General features: G+C 27.3%; 3 protein-coding genes across 4 annotated transcripts; 2 read left to right on the top strand and 1 right to left on the bottom strand.

Moving 5' to 3' along the window:
• Window positions 1-810: 810 nt before the first annotated feature.
• Exn (Ephexin) lies at window positions 811-12,243 on the top strand. Its single transcript, XM_074246433.1, has 10 exons — window positions 811-1,019; window positions 1,111-2,127; window positions 3,718-4,662; window positions 4,874-5,358; window positions 5,953-6,107; window positions 8,241-8,843; window positions 9,119-9,316; window positions 10,026-10,848; window positions 11,385-11,701; window positions 11,801-12,243. Exons 2-10 carry the CDS (start codon window positions 1,705-1,707, stop codon window positions 12,016-12,018), a joined length of 4,167 nt encoding a protein of 1,388 aa, XP_074102534.1. The 5' UTR covers window positions 811-1,019; window positions 1,111-1,704; the 3' UTR covers window positions 12,019-12,243.
• Window positions 7,023-8,103, top strand: LOC141529758 (uncharacterized). The gene is made up of 2 exons (XM_074246448.1): window positions 7,023-7,348; window positions 7,568-8,103. The coding sequence occupies exons 1-2, from the start codon at window positions 7,303-7,305 to the stop codon at window positions 7,906-7,908; spliced, it is 387 nt and encodes a 128-aa protein (XP_074102549.1). The 5' UTR covers window positions 7,023-7,302; the 3' UTR covers window positions 7,909-8,103.
• A 568-nt stretch (window positions 12,244-12,811) lies between the features above and the next one.
• LOC141529757 (transmembrane emp24 domain-containing protein 5) lies at window positions 12,812-15,310 on the bottom strand. Of its 2 annotated transcripts, XM_074246447.1 has the most exons (5): window positions 15,173-15,310; window positions 14,597-15,080; window positions 13,539-13,735; window positions 13,385-13,451; window positions 12,812-13,093 (listed from the first exon to the last, which is right to left on the bottom strand). In XM_074246447.1, the coding sequence occupies exons 2-5, from the start codon at window positions 14,783-14,785 to the stop codon at window positions 12,863-12,865; spliced, it is 684 nt and encodes a 227-aa protein (XP_074102548.1). In that variant the 5' UTR covers window positions 14,786-15,080; window positions 15,173-15,310; the 3' UTR covers window positions 12,812-12,862. The 2 variants fall into 2 exon arrangements, with proteins under 2 accessions (XP_074102548.1, XP_074102547.1); XM_074246446.1 differs by lacking the exon at window positions 15,173-15,310 and having other exon boundaries at window positions 14,597-15,149.
• Between the last annotated feature and the right edge of the window lie 6,259 nt (window positions 15,311-21,569).

Raw genomic sequence — 21,569 nt, forward strand, 5'->3', positions numbered from 1 at the left:
CTTAAAACTGTCCGTATTGTTTGAGTTTAAAGTTTAAGTACGATTTTTTTTTTTTTATTTAACATTACATTATTATTTTTATTTATACTTACGTATTATTGTTTTAAACCGTTTTGTTTTATGACACTGAAGTTAGCAGACGTCTGAAAATTTTGGACTTTTTATAATACTAAAGTTAGCAGTCAGCTGTTAATTTTAAAAATTTTTTTGATAAATCAATTACAATAAAAAAATGCTTCTAAAAATTTTCACTTGTAATTTTTATTAATTTTTACATGTGAAACTTTTTAATTGAATTTTTTTTATAATAATTTAATTGCTATAAATATTTAAAAAAAATTTTTATATCTGTCAACTTCAGTGTCATGATTTTTTTTTATTAATTAAATTACAACTAAAAAATTACATTTATAGTTTTTCAAATTTTTTATTTAATTATTTAATTTAAGTTTTTTAAAAAAAAAAAAATTTCTAAAAATTTTGAAATGTCGGCTAACTTCATTTTCATTTTGTTTTAGGTTTGAGTTTGGAATAAGGATATATAAATATGTACATACTTAGATAGATGTTTGTAAATAACTGCTTTATATATTATATAATTATATGTAAATTTTTGTATCAATTATGGATGGCCGCAAGGGGTTTCGACTCCATGGCCAATTAAATAAATAATAATAATAATAATAAATATGTGGAAGAATAAACAACAGTAAAAAGTGAGCTTAGCTCTATCTACTCTAAACAAATAAAAATATACGGCGATATACATATATTTATATTTTTATATATTACCACTGTTGTATTCTGTTGGCGCGCATTCCTTATAATGTTATTGTTATTATGTACGTATACAAGTTACAAGTTGTAAAATGGTCTTTCTACAGAACACGACGTTCACACACGTGTCTGGTGTCAGTCGGTACCAAGAGACGATTCGCAGCGCTCGATTTATTTGCTCGCGTTTTTCCCCAGTATAAATATAAATGTAATAATACTTTTCACTTGCTCAACTAACTCTGGTACTTTTAATTATAATTACAATAATTAATCTTAATTATTTTATTTAAATTAATTATTATTTATTAATCTTTGGAAATTATATTTTCACAGGAATTTGTTGTTAAAGTGACTGAAGAGAAATGTGATGTGATTTAAATTAAAATTTAAAATGGAGCGCGCGAATATTAGTTTAAATTAAAACGCCGGTTATTTTGATCAGTGGTGATTAATTGACAGATTTATTGTGCTTAATCAATGACACTGAAGTTGACAGATATTAAAAATTCTCTTAGAATTTTATAGCAATTAAATTATTATAAAAAAAAATTTAATTAAAAAGTTTTACATGTTAAAATTATTAAAAATTACAAGTGAAAATTTTTAGAAGCATTTTTTTTATCGTAATTAATTTGTTTAAAAAATTTTTTAAATTGACAGCTGACGGCTAACTTTCAGTATCATCTTAATCAATGGAATTTAAACTTCCTAATTAAAAATGTTTTTTATTATTTTCATTTCTAATTAACTACTCAGAAGTAAGTGAGTAATAAATGATGATAGTGCTGATGGTGGAAAAAAATCTGAGTTGAAACGGAAATACATTTTTTGTTATCATCAAATGAATAATATGTGGTGAAAATTTTATCCGTCATTTATTAATTATTGTCGTTATTATTTTTAGTTTAAATGCTTAATTGAGTTTGGATGAGTTTTAACGTTGGAGTTGAAAGAATTAAAATATTTAAAAAGCAAGAACTTTGTGAGGTTATGCAGCTTCAACGGATACCTAGCGTTGCCAATTCAGATAATAATAATCATTATGATAAATTGTTATTAAATAATATTGCGTGCAAGACAATGGGAAGTAGGACGATTAATTCAACGATATTGCATAATCGGAGTTTTCTTCATGGTGATATTGTCGTTGTCAGTGATGATAAGCATAATAACAAAAATACAATTGACAGTTTAGCTCTGAGGAGAGCCAGCTTACCACTCCAGTTGGTGCCAAATGATATTGTTTGCATTGATAATAATACTGATTTTATAAGTGATGACAATGATTCTTCTGTTTCATTCTCTGTTTATGACTCCTCGACTTCAATTGTTTCCCAACTGGATTCAAAGGTTTGTATTTTTAAGTTTTATTTTAAATTATTTATTTTTTAGAGTCACCAATGATCGGTCATTTTTATCTATTGATAAATTTATTTTTTTTACGATAATTGATAAGAGAAAAAAACATTTCAAAAATGATAGGGAGTTTTTTTTTTTTTTTTTTTATTTTATGATAATACAAACATCAAACATAATAATACTGAAGTTAGCGGTCAGCTGTCAATTAAAAAAATTTTTTAACAAATCAATTACGATAAAAAAAATGCTTCTAAAAATTTTCACTTGTAATTTTTATTAATTTTTACATGTGAAACTTTTTATTAAAAATTTTTTTTTAATAATTTAGTTGCTAAAAAATTCTAAAAAAAAAATTTAAAGTCTGTCTACTTCAGCGTTATCAAACATATGGTTAATTTTTATTTAAAAAAAAAAATTGATAAAAAATTTCTTTTACGGAATTGAAAAATTTTTTTGTTACAACACTGGAAAAAATTGATTAATTGAAATTGAAAAATTAAAATTTCAAACGTTCTTAGTTTAGAGACTTTCAAAATTAAATTATTTGATTTTCTACTAAGTAATGAATAATTAAAAATAATATAATACTCCAAAATTTATTGTACTTATTTGAACATTATCTATGCACTGAGAAAAAAAATACTTTTATTAAAATTTTCTTGATACAAGAATTTATATTATTGAAAATTTTCAAGAATATATATTCTTAGCTCAAGAACTTGTTAAATTGATTGAAATAATTTTTACTTAATTTAAACAAAGCTATTCTCTTGTTTATCTATTATCTAAAGATGAACTTGATTGATGTGTGCATATAAAATTTACCATTTGGCTTAACACCTTGGCATTAAAACCAAGTAAATAAAATACAAAAATAAAAAACAATTTAACTTTAATGTTTGATCACACTAATTAATTATTATTATTAAATAAGGTTTTAACAAAATTTTTTCGTGCTACCTATAAACATTAAAAGTGTCAATAAAACGATTACAATCTTCGAATGCTTGGTAAATCTAGTTATCAATTTTTTAATGTGTTAAACGTGTATTTTTTAAACTTTAATAGCTCCAAGAATTTTCTGATAAGTTTTTTATCAATAAATGAATTTAATTTACATTAGAAATAAAAATATACCGTTCGCTGATATTTAAAATACAGAAGTTAAATTTGTATTCAGTTAGCGTAATATGGAAAATTATAATTGGAAATAAAACTTTCACTATTTATTTTATTTAAGTTTATACTTGACAATCATTCAAGGTTTTCATTTGTCGTGATTGAGTATTCAGAAGACTTAAGACCGGATCCAATGGTGTATGTTAAAATGTCAACAATTATTCATAGCATATAATTGAGCGAAATATTGTTTTTATAAATGATCATTGTTTTTTTTTTTTTTGCAATGCCTTAATTATGTTTTAATAGCATGTTAATAAGTGTGCCAAAACAATTTTATAATTACATACTCGGTTAATTATTTGTATACTTAATTCAATGTCAGTTATTAATTATAATTACAATTATAAGTTTAATATTGTATATTATATAATAAACATAAACTCTTTGTGTCTGTTTTAGGAGTTGGAGAGTACAAAGGACAATGATGTAGAAGAAAGAATCTCAACCGAGTCTGTCGAGTCTGCAGTTGATGATACTACTACAAATAAAGCGGACATTGACTTTAAAGATGATATACATTATAAAGATGGTGATGATTCGTGGGAAAATAAGACTGAGACAAAGCTAGATCATAAATTTACAATAACACGCCCAAAAAGATACTGCCAGTCATCGAAATTTGGATCCAACAGTAATAAAAAAAGGTTCATTGTTAAACCAAGATGGATTTTTACCCGAACTGTTTTACACTATGTGCCCAAACATAAACGTACTAGGAAATTAATAAATAATATATTGCCCATAAATAAATACAAAGACACAAACAAGGATAATAATAAAAATATTAATAAACAAAACAATAATAATAATGAATACAATTGGCCAAAACGTAATGTGTCATTACCATCAAATTTTGTTCATGTAGCAGGTGTGAGAAGATGGTCTTGGTTAGAAAATGTTGATGATAATTCAATGCAAATTATTAATCATAAAGAGAAATGTGCGACTCTAACGTTGATAAGCGATAAAAGAAAGAATAGTTTTGTACAAATGGCTGATGACGATGAATTTATTTGTAATAGAAGTTCATCGGCGGAAACTCTAGTTGATGATAATATTAACGAACCTGTTACGATTTTTGATAAAAGACAAACAACGGTATCTATCACTGGGAATTCTACGAGAAATTCTGACGAACATCTCGTTAAAATAAATAACGAATCAGCTGTTTATTCGTCGAAACTTCAAGCAAATGCTAGTTTTTTATGGAGCCGCATTGCTAAATGTTCTGGTAATGATAATAATAATAAGAAACTGGAAAAACTTGAAAGAGTTGAGCTGTGTAATTATGATGATAACGATGATGAGTATGACGATGTTGGATCACCTTCACTGCATGTTCTTGTAAGTTATTAATCACTTATTACTTTATTAAAAATTATTAAGTATTTATAGATAGAAAGCTGAAGAACAAAACTGACCTTTTTCCTTTTTTTAATATTACAACAATTGTTTTTATTTAAGTAATTAATCTAAGATAAATTTTTAGACAGTTACTTATATTCATATAAATAGAATTCATAATAATTAATTGTTATATATTATATTTTATCAGGATGACACGTATGACGATGTGGGCGTACCAGAATTATGTGTAAATGGATCAGTGAATTATGAAGACGAGCAAGTTTACGATGATGTTATGCTTGTACGTGATCCTTTGTCAGCTAAAGTACCCACAATTGAGAAAGAAAATAGTGGTAGTAGTTGTAGCAGTAGTGGTAGTGGTAATGAGCATGACAAGAATGCCGATAAAGTTTCAGCGAGTAAAGTCGTAAATGGAAGAAATTTTAAAGAAAAATATAAAGAAGAACACGATTTAATATACATGAGAAATAATTATTCGACAGTAGATGAGGATGCTGATGATGAGGTTACTGTTTACGATGATGTAGGTGTTGTGTTATGTGAATCTCGTGTTAATAGTATTTATGCTGGCTCCATTAACATTGGTCAACTAGATCCGTCGAAAGAATCTGAGTGGGAGGATTTGGATGAAAATTCATCGATAAACGGATTGTCTAAAAATCTACGAGCGTTGTAAGTTCACTTTTTTTTTTTGATAAAATTATTTTATTAAAACAAAAATAAATTTTGTTGATTGGCTATTTTTTTTAATTAAATAAAAAAAATATGTTTATTTGAATTTCGATGAGAAACTCTAGAGTTCTCCCAAAATTTTGCTACAATATCTTGTATGTCAATTTATTATGATAAGTATTTAAACTGCATTCGAAATTGCTTTATCTCTAGATACATAATTAAGAAATGACCTTGTATCTCGTGAGCTATTGACATTTTTAAAGATATAAGTTCATTCCGATGTTACACTCATCAAGACCTTTCATTTGAGTACCCACATCAATTTTTCATATATTTATATATATTATATATATGTATATATGAAAAATATACCAAAATGCATGTGGGTACTCAAATGAAAGCTCTTGATGAGTGTAACATCGGGATTAACTTATATCTTTAAAAACGTCAATTTTTAAAAAAGTACAGTGCAATTTAACAAAAGTTATTATTTAATAAAGCAAAATTTTATTTATTTATAGTTTACAAGTCACGGCAGTCACATAGTGACTGCAAGGTTGCTAGTTTTTAATTATTTATGTTAATTTACAGATTAAGAAATGCATCTGATAATCAAAATGCGTGGAGCAATAAAAAGAAATCGGGACAAAGACGTACGCGGAAAGTGCGTCGTCAAAGATCGAAAGCATCGCGAAAGAATTCAGCACGCTCGACCAACCGAGTATCTCGACCGTCCACTGTCTCTGGTAAGTATGTATCGTGAAATATGTATTTTGACTTTAAACTGTAAGTACGTACGATAGATGCTTATATATGCACATGCAGTTGGGAGCTGGAATAAAAAAGAAAGGATTTAGGTTTGATATAACCACCTGAAATATGTGCTCGAGTGCATCACGTTAAACTGTATATCTAAGTGAATAAGTATACATACCTAATTATTTATTATGAAAACTACAACTATTTTCTTGTTTCATATTACGGAAGCATATTTTTCTTTGAGAACAACAACAACTGTTTTATGAGCATGTAATAATTGTTCTTAACGTGATCACACGGTAACTTTTATAAAGTAAAAGTTTTCTCCGTTAATATATATTGTTATTAATACAATATATTTTTTTTTATATTGTTACTGTAATTATCATTGTTTTTAAATTGAATAAGTAGTATAATAAAAAAAATATTTAAATAAATAAGTAATAAATGTAACAAGATATTGTTAAAATTTCACATTAATTTTGTAATAAATCGTTGAATTTAATCGACTGAATAATTTTTATAAAATATAAACTTATTAGAGTGATTATTTTTTCTACGATTGCGCAACAACAATTTAACGTAGAGTTTAAAAAGGATTTATTGTTGAGTGAAAAAAGTGAATTTGTTGAAGATGAGATCACGTTTTGGTAGTGCATTTATCGGTCATTATTATTCGATTCGATTGTGAATAGAATACTAATAAACTTGAGGAAGAGAAATTTCAATGGGAATTAAAAAAAAAAAGTAAGAGGAAATAAATTTAAATAAGAAATTGGTAAATAGAAAAAAAATTTATTTAAATCAGTGAGAATATTATTTATTAATTTAATACACATAATGTTTGAATAGAAATAAGCAGCACAAGATAAGAAGAGATAATTAAAGGAAGATGGAGGAAACTTGGAGCTGGATATGTGGTATGGAGTATGGAGAATACAAGAGTGACTGGCTGGAAGTACTAGCAAGGTGAAAGCGCATATTGCGTGTTGGTATATCCAATGTTCTCACTCTCAGTCACGGGCGAGCCGGCAACGGCACCCGCACGTATTTAATTCTCTTCTTTACATACAAATAATAACAATTAAGTTACACTGCAAGTAATTGCAATATTAATGACACGGATAATTTAAATAATATTATTTATTTGAATTTTAAAACAAGTGATTGTAAATAATCAGGATGAGATCAGGCTTGAAAACATTGTCACGACGTCCTAATACCCAAGGTAACTATTGGTAACTACGTCATATATTATTTTACAGTATCGTGACTAATAAGAAGGTCATTACTGGACACAACCTGTATTTAATTATTGTTAAATAATTTTAAATATTGCGAAATAATTTTTTATATTAATTTAAATATCGAGTATGACGTTGATAACATATTTACATTGAGAGACATTAAAAGAGAGATTTTTATTGACCTTGGGAATGATTTTAAGTGGCTGTCAGCCTTGGTACGGGATCGGTTCTCATCGTTGGACCAACTGCGAGTGGGGAAGAAACAAATCCACAGACGTGGAGGGATTGTGGACCAACGAACCTCAAGGATGTCAATCATCTGAAATGTACAACTCAAAATCAACTAAACTCAACGACAACTTGTACTTCATCTTCTGCCACAAATTCTACTACAAACAACGCACAAGGATTGGTCCAGCTTAGAACTGTTGAGAGCGAAGATGGAGATGAAGCACTCGTGGACATCCAGGAGACATCCTGCTACGTTCTTGAAGGTTTCTTCGAAGGAGATTCTTCTGCGAGTAGAATAGAAAAATCATAATAATTAAATTCATTAATTTTTTTTTTTTATTTTTTTTTTTACCAGTAGTTTTACCAGTAATCAGTCACAAGCAACATTACTGCTTATTAATTAAATTTTATAAAACCTTTACTTAATTTTTATTCAATAATACATAAAAATTTTTACTCTGCAATGTAAAGGTCCTTATTATTAAATAAAATATTATTATTATAACGTCTCTTTGATTAAAAAACAGCAATCATAAATGCCTAATCTATTATTAAGTTTATCATTTATTTTTTTTTTACTATTAATTTTGATTTATTATTTTAAAGATAACAACATTAAAGATAAAATTAATTTATCAACAGATACGGGCTCAGACGATTCAAACTACGAGACACTGTATTCATTTGAGCCGTATGACTCTAATCAAGTGGCTCCAATTAATAGTGGAAGTCAATTATTCAATTCATCAGACAGTAAAAGTAATAAAAATTTAACTGCGGATTTAATTGATGAATCAACGAGAGAACGAATTAATTCGAGTGCTCCACTAAGACCGGTACCACCGCCGCCAAGAGAATCTAGTCTCACTGGGACATTTGGGAAACGTATGAAGATATTGAAACGTACTTGGAGTATTACTAAAGGAAGCTTAGGACGCATGAGAAGAAGAACTTCTGGTTCTACGGAAACAGACTCAAATACGGATGACTTTAATATCAAATCGAGTCAAATGTTTAACTTCAAAAAACATTTTCAACGCTCCAGTGCGGCAATGTCAACATTTTATATCGACAATGATAATGATACAAGTGTCAGAAATAATAACAATAATAATAATAATAATAATAATAATAATAATAATAATAATAATAATAATAGTGCGAGTACCAGTACTAGTTGCGATGATATTTATGAAAATAGCAATTGGATTAATGCTAATTACTCAAAACGTGATGGAAATGCAGGTGAGAGTTTTAATTCAATGTTACTCTGTTTTAGTTTTTATTATTTAAATAAAAATATTCCTTTCTAATTTTTATCTGATAAATTTATATACGGATAAACTTATTAATAAAATTGTTAACTTGAGCCGTATATGAATTTATGCGACAGAGAAAGTGATGATAAACTATTTTCACTTTTAAATGCTTAATTATAGTTATAGTTTTTCATAGTGTACATCATTGCAATCGTAATTGATAATTAAATAAATAATAATAATTAATTTTGATTTGTTTAGTTGATGACTACAATATTTTATCGGAAGAACCGCTGTATCAATTTTATGCGGCCTCGACATTCCGTGGTGCTTTTCAGTCAGATTCAGACAATTATGGTGATACCGAAGATTCATTGCCGTCAGCTTCTGAATTGGGTAAACCTGGTTGTAGGACTCTTTGGAGTCAAACGCCTCAAGTTATTAAAAGTGGTTTACTAGGTGAGATTAGTATTTTATTGACATAAAAATTTTAAATAAAAAAAAACTTTTATTTTTTACTTATAAATTAGACTTACAATAATCTATATTATTAAGAAAATAAGTAAAATTTTGTGGCCAGTGTATTTGTATGATAAAATGGATTTTTATGGTTAAATTTGATATTATTGGAAAAGTCTTGAACTAGAGTTGTGACTTTTCATGGTTTCATATCATTCTCACCAATAGTCAATTTATGATAATAAATATTTAGGCTGTGTTCGAAAATGCTCTATCTCTAGATACATAATTAAGAAATTACCTTGTATCTCGTGAACTACTGACATTTTTTAAGATATAAGCTCACCCCGACATTACACTCATCGAGACCTTTCATTTGAGTACCCACATCATTTTTTCATATATTTATATATATTATATATATGTATATTTGAAAAATATATGAAAAATGCATGTGGGTACTCAAATGAAAGCTCTTGATGAGTGTAACATCAAGATGAGCTTATATCTTTAAAAACGTCAATGGTTAAAAAAGTACAGTGCAATTTAACAAAAGTTATTATTTAATAAAGCAAAATTTTATTTATTTATAATTCACATAATGACTACAAGGTTGCTAGTTACAATAAATTGAAAAGTTTATTTTAATTTTAAGTTATTAAAGTTAATTAAAACAAAATAAAAAGTTTATGAATTATTAAAATTTCAGAGCAACTAACAAGTGATGAAAAAAAATTACAAGAAGCCAAATTTGAAATAATAACTTCTGAAGCATCATATTTAAATTCTTTGCGAGTATTAGTTAATGAGTTTCTGATAAACCATGAGCTGGTCTACGAAGCACTGTCAGCAACAGACCGTGAAAAATTGTTTGGCAGTGTACCGAGTGTTTTGATAGCATCGGAAAGACTTTTAGCAGAATTAGAGAGTGTGTGGCGTGCTGATCCGATGTTAAAAGGTCTTCCGGAAGTGTTACTTAAACATGCAGAACGTTGCTCCAAAATATACACGGACTATTGCTCAAATCAAGTGAGCATTGACTTGACGTTGAAAGAACTTCGTTCTAAGAAATCATCAAAATTCGTAGAAACCGTTACTCGAATAGAGTCCCATCCAGCTTGTCAGAGTTTGTCGCTTCACTCATTTCTAATGTTACCGATGCAACGAGTTACAAGACTGCCATTACTCGCCGATGCGGTGCTGTCGAAACTGTCGACGGAGCATGAAGAACGACTCGATTGGGAAAAAGTTCTGTCTGTACTCGGGCGAGTCGTTACCGAGTGTAATGAAGGTGCAAGAGTCGCCGGAAGACAAATTGAAATGGCTTCACTGGCTAAAAAAATTGAGTACACGACTAAGGTACCGTCTATTGATTTGCGTGATAGGTATCTGGTACGAAGCGGCCCTGTTACACAAATACTCGCTAAGCCTGGTACTGAGTATGTACTGACATTTAGAAAAAAATTTCACAAGACTCCGCTTTATCTTTTGCTGTTAACAGATCATTTATTTATTGCTAAATTAAAGTCAAAGTGAGTTATTATTATTATTACTATTAATATTATTATTATCTATATTATTAAGAGAATAAGAAAAATTTTGTCTCCAGAATAGTCGTATGATAAAATCGGTTTTTTTTACATAATTAAGAAATGACCTTGTATCTTGTGAACTATTGACATTTTTTAAGATATAAGCTCATCCTAATGTTACACTCATCAAGAGCTTTCATTTGAGTACCCACATGCATTTTTGATATATTTTTCATATATACATATATGTAATATATATAAATATATGAAAAATATATCAAAAATGCATGTGGGTACTCAAATGAAAGCTCTTGATGAGTGTAACATCGGGATGAGCTTATATCCTTAAAAAGATCAATAATTAAGAAAATACAGTGCAATTTAACAAAATTTATTATTTAATAAAGCAAAATTTTATTTATTTATAGTTCATAAGTCACGGCAGTCGCATAGTGACTGCAAGGTTTCTAATTATTATTATTTTTCACATTCTTAATCTCAATAACTTTTTCATTGATTTAAATATTTCATTTCAGTAATCAAGATGAAGTATATTCAGTGATTGATTCGTGTAAAAGAAGCCTTATTGCACTAGAAAAAGTTCCTGATGATTCGCCTTTCGCTGGACGACATGCGATGATTTTAACATTACTCGACAATTACTGCAGTCGGCATGTCGAATATATTTTGTCTTGTCAAAATGCTACTGAAAGAGAGAGATGGCTTGATGCAGTGTCACCCCCCAAACCAAATTTAGTTGGTGAAACGTTGTATGAAACATGGGATTGTCCACAAGTTATGGCTTTGTATTCTTACACTCCAGTACAACCCGATGAATTATCGCTTCAACCAGGTGATTATTTTCTTTTAATATATTTTAAGTAAAATTATTTCATCTAAAACGATGATTATTATTGATTTTTTTTTTTTTTTTTTTTTTTTTATCAAATAGGTGACGTGATAAACGTTCTCAGAAAGATGGCTGATGGGTGGAACCTCGGAGAAAAACTAGTAGGTGGTGAACAAGGCTGGTTTCCTGGTAATTATACTAAAGAAGTTGCTTCTGAGCATGTACGTGCTAAAAATCTGAGACAGAGACATCGACTTCTTGCACTCAGCGAGAGCCTTTTACAACAGTACGCTAAACAATCGGTTTGTATTAATCGATGATGTGATATAATATTTTTTGTTGTTTTATTCTAAATATTAAAATCAATTGTATAAATTTTTTAGATTTCTAATTGAAATTTTTTTTAATGTCAATTTTTGTTACTCCATAAAAATGGTGAAAAATATTTTTTAAAAATTTGTTTTGTATATATGAGATATTAAATTGTAACATTTATTTTTGAATTTTATTGAAAATTTTTTGAAATATATTAATGTTATTTGATATTTAAGTGTTTAATTACTTTTGTTTTTATTTTAATAAAATAATTACATAGAGAAAAATACATTGTATATAAAAATAGTTTCATGTACAGTAAAAGAATTTAAATAGATTAGACTTTACTGGTTTGCAATAAAAAAAAAAAATACATATATATATATATATATATATATATATGAATTTTTTAAAAAATAATATTGTAAGGAAGGAAAAATATAATTACTTAGAATGTATAAGTATGTTATAAACATTCAGTCATTTTGTGTATGTATAAAATTAATAATGAAATGAGTATACAATTTGTTGAGATGAAAATAAGTGATCGTGATTAAAGTAAGACAGTCGTACATACAAAAACAATAGTAAGTCTAGTAATATAAAAATTAAATAACTTAATCTTGGGAATTTGTATCTAGGCCAAAAATAACTTACTTTTTCAGACAGATTTAATGAAATTTTACTTTTTCATTCGTTTTGACGTCACTGTTCTTTAATGTAACAGAAGTTTATCTCTGTTTTATTCTGTTACAATTCTTATAATTTAATATTTTCATTTATTGTCCAAATTTCCAACATTAAGTTATTTAAATATTTCAAATATGAACGAGAACTTAAATATAAAAATTAAATGCGAATTTTCGATGAACCAGTTGGTCGCTCTTGGAATAATTTTTTTACAAAATATACTTGTAATATCGTCGTTGCAATAATAACGATAATTTGTGCAACAGACCAGTTTTGAACATACGAATTGTTATCTGTTATTAAATTTAAATCACGTGCTTCTCGACTTCTACTTATAACTTGTGTGTGTAACATTTCATTAATATTTTTTTCAACATTAACAATCGTACTCTGTAATTAAAAAAATAAATATAATTTTTTTTTTAATTTTGACTTTATAATTTAATTAAAAAAATTTTTTTTTTCATTGTCAATTGAAATTTTTAAATTAAAAATTAAAAGTATAAATTACAAAATAATTTTTAAGTCAATAACGAGCTATTGTTTTGTCAGATTAATTATTTATAACTTAATCAAAAATTCAAATCCATTTAATAAGATTGCGATGTATTAAACTAGATTACAAAGTCGATATCATTCTACTTTTGATGAATTATTTAAATAAAAAAAAAAAAAAATTACCGTAAAGTTCTCAACTGAGAGATTTAATTCTTCTAATTCTTTCGTAAATTTATCCCACTGGTCATACCTAAAAATTGAATAACAATTAAATAACAATAAAAGTATCAGATAAGATAAGAATAAAATTAAAATCGATCACAAAAAATATTTTTACCTGATAACAGTAATATATAAATTGACTAATTTGCCAGCAAAACGTGAAAATTGATTATCAACACACACACTGTAGTAACCACCAGTCCCTGATTGGTCTTGATAATCAGCACTAGCCCGCCATTGATAAGGAAGTACTATTTCACCTGCTTGATTTCTTACTGCAAATCCAGCCTTTCCATCACCGCCTCTCAGCACCTAGCAATAAAAATATGTTCATTATTATTTTTATCAATAATTAATTAAAAATAACACTTGACAGATATTAAAAATTTTTTTTTAGAATTTTATAGCAATTAATTTATTAAAAAATTTCACATGTGAAAATTAATAAAAATTACAAGTGAAAATTTTTCATCTGATCATTTTTAGAATTTTTTTAACAAACAAATTATAGCAGGAAAATTTTATTGAAAAATTTCATCTTTAGAAGCTTTGAAAAATTATAAATTAGATTTTTATAAATAATTTTTTATTTCCTAGTTTATTTTTCAAGAATACCAAATTTAGACGAAGTTTGTAATTTTTTGATTTTTTTTTTTTCAGTTATTCAATTATAACAAAAAAACATTTTCAAAAAATTGCATGTGTAATTTTTACAATTTTCTCCATTAAAATTTTTTTTTAAATAATTTTTCAATAAAATAAATTATTAAAATTTTTAATTGTCGGCTAACTTAATTTTCGTTATTTTCCAAGCAAAATCAAAGGATTGTCAAGTGTCTGCTAACTCATGAATTTTTTTATTGTAATTAAATTGTTAAAAAATTTTTAAAATTGACAGCTGATCACTAACTTCAGTGTTACAATTAAAATCTAATTAACCACTTATAAAAAATAAAATAATATTAAAAAAAAAAATTTTATAAAAATATAATAAAATTTTATCTCTGCATCCGGCAGATATTTTATGGTTCGACGTTCGCCGCTTAAAAATAAACATATGGTGGGGTATTTAAACTCATGACGTGGCAGTGGGAATAGCAAATCCGTCAACCTATTCTCAAAAATACCATAAATATATTAACTAATATTAAAATAATAATAAATAAAATTAACCTGAAAACTGACGAAGAAAGTAGCTCCAGGATTTACATACTGGAAGTAACAATCCTCTTTCCCGGCATCGATGTGCACTTTGTAGTCCATCGCAACAGCAGGAAGAGTTTCATACCAAGGTCTTGAATCATCACAGCTCGCCAGGACAATAAATGTCCCGGCAATAAATAAATAACTCACTAAATTCATTTAAACTTATGACTGTTTATTCGCTCATTGGTGAGCAGTTATGTTGAGTTCAGTTGATAAAATAAAATATTGTAAAGTACACTGACATGTGATCCTCCACACAGACAGAAAAAAAAGTGCTGTTAGACTGGTGCCTAGTGTGCTGCGAGTTGGGTATCCACCATACCAGCACAGCCGTTATTTAGATCTGGAGGTCCAGCCGGACAGCCGGAGAAAGTATTAAGCGTATTATTTTCTCCCTCCTTACCTTTCCTTTCCTCCGGTGCTTAAGACGGTAACCAAGCTCCAATGTACTCTGAAAATTTTATGCAAAATTATTTTATTAATCTTTAGTAATTCTGGTGGGACGTCAAACTTCATTGTCGACAATGTTATTACTGTCATAACCTAGTTTATTAAGCTGTCAACAAAACAATTCTATTGTTGATTGTTTGTTTGTTATTTATCATTTTTATTTATGTTAAAAATTCATAATTGATTGTAGTTATGTTTTTGTGTTGTCAAGACAGGTTAAAAACAATACAGCTATTCAGTACGCTATCTTTACTTCATACTCTATATTATTATATTTAATTCAATTAAATATTTTTAGTATCTTAAGTGGTAAATTTTTGTCGGCATTTATTTTATCAGCAACTGGTTGTAATTATTTTAAAAAATTCCCTGACAGCCAGCGCTTTTTCAGTAAGTGTTGACTTCCAGCAGTTACGGTTAATTTATACATCAAGTTGGCGGTAATTCTTCTCTCAACAACAGTTGTAAGCAAATTGACGGAAATCTACGACCGCTACTTGAATACAAGTTAACAATCAAACTTGTAGTTAAATTTCCTTTCAATTTTACTAAAATTTGAAGGAAATACTTGTACAGCAAGTTTTGACGTCTATTTGCAGAGTAAGTTATAGGTAACTAATAGGTAATCGCTCGCTTTGCCAACTCTTTCCGTCAAGTTTGCTTCAAATTGCGGACGTAGATTGACAGTAAGTTATAGGTAAGGCTATCAGGGTTATAAAACTTATTATTTTTACTTTATTTATAAAAATATATCGAAATAATTGTGAAAATGAAATTAGCTGACATTTAAAAATTTTTAGAAATTTTTTTTTGGAAAAATTTCAATTAAACAACTAAAAAAAAAAAATTCACCTGTAAAAAACTTGAAAAACTGTAAGTGTAATTTTTTATAAATATCTTTTTAATTGTAATTTAATTAATAAAAAAAATCAAAAATTTTTGACGTAATGACATTAAAGTTAGCTGTTACTTGTTCTAAAAATTATTTTTAAAAAAATTTCATTTTTAATTTATTAAAATTTCTACATGTCATATTATTTTTTAATTTATTTTTACCATAATTTATTTTTTAAAAAAATTCTTACAATTAATAAATATCTGCTAAATTTATTTTTATTTTGATGTTTGCTAACTACAGTGTCATAAATAATTAATAATATTAATTATATTTTATTTTTATAATATTAATTTATTAATATTTTTATAATATTAATTTATTAACATTTTTAAAAATAATTTTTAATTTTGTGAATAAACAAATTTCAAAGTATTATAAAAATTTAATTAAACATACAATATATTTTTTTTCATATTAACAATACTTAATTTTATTTATAAATAACGAATTTGTTAAAATTGGCCAATAAGAATTAAAATTTAAAAATACGGTGGTGGGGGTAATCAGAAACAACGTCGGTTAGAACTAAACAACTTCATTCCTGTACAGTCCACCGGCGCCAGCAATACAGTCCCGCGGAAATGTCTATTTTTTAGTATTTAATATCTACATAATAATAAAACTAAGTAATTAAGATACCGAGTAATTATAACAAGACATGATTTCATGTAAAAATTTAATTGAGGTAAATATATAAGAAGTAAAATAACAATTAAAACAAGTTTAAGCCTGATGTATATACATACACGTAGTTAGCTTGTTGAATTTTTTCAAGCTTTTTCTTAAAATGTAATTTAATTATTTATGATGTTTTGATTTTAGATATCAAATTAATAAAAGTGAAAGTGGTGTGATTGAGTGTGAGTGTTTTTTTTGTGTTATGTGTTGTACTGATGTGACAAAATGATACTGATGTGATTCGGGCAGTTGGAAGTCAGCCATTTTGAAGATCGGGAATCCCGCCAAATTCAAAATTCAATTATAAGAAAGTCGAGCTAGTCCGTCAGCAGTATCATGGAGCGCTGCCGGTAAGTCAGAATTTATCTTTTTCAATTGATAAAATTTATTAAATGCTGGTTTTTATTTTATCTATTTATAATAATGTTTGTTGATCAACATCGACGTGTTAAAGTTCTTTATATAAATTATTAGAATTCTAGGATTCAATTACTAAGTTTTTAAGATTTTTTTTTTCTTCATAAAATTATTTCTATTAACGTAAATAATTATTTTTTAAATTTTTATTACACAGAAAAAAAAATTTACTTGAATCAAGTAAATAATTTTGAAGAATTTCATCTTCTTGGTTTGAGTTAAAAAATTCTTAAACTAAGAAATTTCACCTGGTTTAAGTACATTTTATTTGATTTAAGAATTTTTTGTCTTGATTCAAGACAATGAGCTTTTTCAAAATTATTTTTTTGGTTCAAGAATTTTACTCTTGATTCAAGTTAATTTTTTTTTCAGTGTAAATATATTTATTCTTTTTATAATCTTAGTATTTTTAATTTTTGTTTACTTTCTGAATGCAATTAAAAAAGTCAAATGGAAGTGCGATAGTTAATAATTTTAATTGAAACATAGGAATTATATTGAAATTTAAAAAAATATCCTAATATTTTACTTTAGTTGGAATTATGCCTCTCGAATAGGAAGAAATCATACATTGAATTTAAATTCGAATAACTATCAGAGCACATTAAAAATAAAATTTCAAAGCCAGAGTAATTTTCTATTGTCATTGATTATAGTAAAGTCATATACAATTAGAATTGCAGTGAAGCTTCAGTGGACTGCATACATAGAATTAGAATATTAAATCAATGCTAGGACTGTTGGTTATTATCATAATTGCCATGTCGATGTCAATAATCAGATAAAAAAAAAAAACTTTTATTTTTTTTCAACGAACATCAATAAACTGGAATTTTATTGCACTGAAAAAAAAAAATTCTTGACTGAAGTGTAAATTTTCTTGGCTCAAGAAAACATCAAAGAAGATTGAAAATTTCTTGAATGAAGTCAAAGTCTCTTGAGACAAGATAAATTACTTGAGCCAAGAAAATTTCTTCTTGCTCCAAAATAACTTTTGTTTTCCTTAAAGTTTTCTTGGCGCAAGAAATTTGTTTTTTGTGTGTGAGACAAAATTTTAGATTATTAGTATAGTGGAAAATTGTTTTTGTAATAATGATTCATTATTATGACTGAATCATCCGTGTAACCGCTGATAATATTCCTATACTCTCAAAAAATACTATTAATTTTTCGCTGTTAATCTTTTACCCCAAAATGACATTGTAACTAAAGAAAGTCAATATTGCAGTGATTCAAATTTCTATTCAGGTAGCTAAGTACTTTGACGAAAGGGTAAAGTTGGGTTTTGAATTCACTGCTCCTAGCATGAGGTCATAGTATGCACGTAGAAAAATTTGATTTATTACCAGTCCTTTAGACCCCGAGACACTGACTTTTAAAGAGATTGGATTAAGATACCTAAGATTAAGAACAATTTGAGAAAATCCAATTTTCCAATGATTATTTTGAGGAATAAAGTTTTACTCTTTATCTCGTATCTTCAAGTTTAGATCAACGTGAATAAGAAGTTTTAAAAACTTTCAATGATTTATTATTCTCACACACTGTAAAAAACTTCGGTATAATAATGAACCCGGAGCACTTAACACGGCTGTGTAGTGTGAAATAATGGTATAAAATTCTCTCGGTGTAAAATTTATAAAAAACTAAAAAAATATTTCGGAAGACCCATATATTGTTTTTGAGCAAGAAAAAATTTTCTTGAGACAAGAAAGTTTTCATAGCTCAATAAACATCAATTGAGCCAATAGAATTTTCGTTTCTTAAAATATTTTCTATAACTAAGAAGATTAGTTTTGTAATAAGAAATTTCTTTTTTTCATGAAATTTTTTCATCCATAAGCTATTATTGGCTTAATACCAAAAATAAATAAATATTTTATCATTACACTGTAAATCCAAGTGTTTTAAAAGTGACTACAAATGGGCATTTAACATAGGAAATTAAAACACGTGGAAGTGTTTTAAAAGTGATTACAATGCTTTAAGATAGGAACAAAACACTTTATGTGTGTTTTGTTAAAACACTTGGATTTACAGTGTAGTCCTCAGTAACAGGCCAGAAATTTTTTTATTTATTTTAGCTGATACATATTAGTAAAATAAATAACAAAGATGAAGATATACATGCATCAATACAATATACTAAATAGTAAAATAAGTTTGACTTTGTAAGAAATAAGGTTGACAAAAAAAATATTTTTCTTCGAGATTGATTCATGTATCTTTCGGCGAGCCCTTATGTTGAGCAAAGAGATCATTACTAATTTTTCAAACACATGGGCCCCACATAGGGGCATAAAGTTCTTTGAAGAGCGTACATATCTGTCGGTGAACTTGAACTATAACGACTGCCATCTATTTTACAAAATTGACTTCTATGTACCTAACCGTCGGCATCTTGTTGGTCTCAACAGGGGGCTAACTTTGATCGGACCGATGTCAATCTGCTGACCTTATATAGAGCAGATCTATAAATGAACTAGCTTCTGATGATTTTTCATACTTTTCAGAAAAAAACTATTCTTTTGACTTTTGTAATATCGACTACTGTATATAGAGTATAAAAACCGTGAAAGTAACAGATTATAAATTTATATTTACATCTCTACTAAATTTATTATTATTTTTGTTTCTCTACCAAGAATCACCATGTCGATGAACCTGAGTGCGTGTAATAAATCGGGTTGTAAATTTTTTTTCTATTTTCCCAAAAATTATAACGCTCATAAACAAACTTAAAACTTAAATAAATAAAGTCAGGTGAGATTTTTTACGAGCTTTTCCATGATCTTCATTTGCTATGGGTCATTTACGATGCGGGAGGCCCAAGTTGTCTTAGATAGTTTTATATAAGTTTCAAATTTGCCTCAGACACTTAAATTACTCGACTTTGTTCGGTTTATAGTCAAAAAAAGACTAACTGTGAACAACTGTCCTATACATGGAAAATGTAATAAATTAGTTTTCTTATTCTTCTATTTTTTTTTTTTTTTTTTAATTTACTATTTTATAAACTTAGATGTAATTTAAATATACGTACACTTTCATTGTTGGCAACTCAATTTTTATGTTTATTTACGAAGAAGAGAAATTAGGACAAGAAGGCCTACTTTTGAAAATTCTTTAAATTTTTCTCAAAATCTTGTAATTCTTTTATTCGGTTTGTTTATTTTTGATTTTATTGAATTTAAATAATTGACAGCTCAATATTAGATAGTATATTTCTTATAAAATTATTTTATTACTTGGATTATATTCTGAATTTTTTCTTTACAAAATTATAAAAGCACAAATGTCAAAAAAATTTTTTTCCAAGATCCAGGATGTCACAAAGTTTGACAGCTGATTTTTTCCTGAATTTTTTAGATAGACCGTTTCTAATTTTTTCATAAACTTACTTCCACAGCATACACGATTGTTAATATTTTTATTTTCATATTTAATTTTGTCAATTTTTAATAAATCGTAAATTTCACGATAAATCCAATGATAAAATATAAAATTTAGATGATGGACGCGATGATGCAGATGATCTAGACACTTGTCCAGTTAAGAAAATCCAACGTCCATTTGACGTAGGATCAACTACGCTGTTGGAGTCAAGATGAACAAACGAGGCCGTTGAAAGATAAAACCACACAATACAACACAGGTCTCGTAGTTCTCTTACCTTTCTCGGAAATGTTCAGTTGCGATGTCAAAAATTTTTACTTGTCAAAAATATAACTATTGTTATTTTGTAAACGTATACATATCCACATGCAACTATAAACCAAACAGCAATTTTTATTTTTACATCTCCAGAAAAAATGTCTGCTTTAACAAAATAAACAAACAAAATATTGGATTTTATTTTTCCAAAATTTTGACAAAAATCTCATTTCTTTACATTAGAATAACAAAAGTATTAATATTTTATTATATATCTACATTTATATTTATTGACAAAATTAAACAGATAGGTTTTAAAATAATATTCCATGTCCATGCGAAGCTACTTAATCTTGAGCTAGCTTAATTATAAATATTCAAAAATTGTCTGTAAATTTATTAGAGTTGCCCAAAATTTCTGGCATACATATAATATCCACAAAAATTTTTTAATCGCAATATTTTATCATACGCAAGATGAAATTCGTGACGAGCGTAACAGATTCGTTAGTTTAATATCAAAAGGCTTTACGACCGTACCTGGAACTACTTGGGTCTCTCGCGGTTCGCCAACAAGTAATTATATCCACTTTAATTTTCCCGTCGACTTGACGTGGGACAGAAGAACTGTTTGATCAGTCCGACCTTGCTTGGTCGTTCTTCGAGGTCTTCGATCTTCCTCTATTCTATTCTATTTTTGTATACATATACGTACAAATATACATAAATATATAATATACGGAGATAAAACTATATGCCAAACCAAAACTGAATAAATGTCGGTCAATTCCCGGAGCTTGATACACAAATCATTATCTTTTCGGCGTTAGAGTTTTTGTTTTT

The sequence above is a fragment of the Cotesia typhae genome, unplaced genomic scaffold, assembly GCF_013202065.1.
Source record: "Cotesia typhae breed Kobodo isofemale line unplaced genomic scaffold, CoteBio_Ctyphae contig_48, whole genome shotgun sequence".
In the NCBI taxonomy this organism is placed as follows: domain Eukaryota; kingdom Metazoa; phylum Arthropoda; class Insecta; order Hymenoptera; family Braconidae; genus Cotesia; species Cotesia typhae.

Bases quoted from the DNA above. Each gene is read 5' to 3' on its own strand.
- Exn (XM_074246433.1), top strand. From the start codon at position 1,705: ATGAGTTTTAACGTTGGAGTTGAAAGAATTAAAATATTTAAAAAGCAA. The intron at 4,663-4,873 runs GTAAGTTATTAA...ATATTTTATCAG, and splicing joins CACCTTCACTGCATGTTCTT to GATGACACGTATGACGATGT. The intron at 11,702-11,800 runs GTGATTATTTTC...TTTATCAAATAG, and splicing joins TGAATTATCGCTTCAACCAG to GTGACGTGATAAACGTTCTC.
- LOC141529758 (XM_074246448.1), top strand. From the start codon at position 7,303: ATGAGATCAGGCTTGAAAACATTGTCACGACGTCCTAATACCCAAG. The intron at 7,349-7,567 runs GTAACTATTGGT...AATGATTTTAAG, and splicing joins ACGACGTCCTAATACCCAAG to TGGCTGTCAGCCTTGGTACG.
- LOC141529757 (XM_074246447.1), bottom strand. From the start codon at position 14,785: ATGAATTTAGTGAGTTATTTATTTATTGCCGGGACATTTATTGTCCTG. The intron at 13,736-14,596 runs GTTAATTTTATT...TTTTATTGCTAG, and splicing joins CTTTCTTCGTCAGTTTTCAG to GTGCTGAGAGGCGGTGATGG. The intron at 13,094-13,384 runs GTAATTTTTTTT...TTTTAATTACAG, and splicing joins TCTCAGTTGAGAACTTTACG to AGTACGATTGTTAATGTTGA.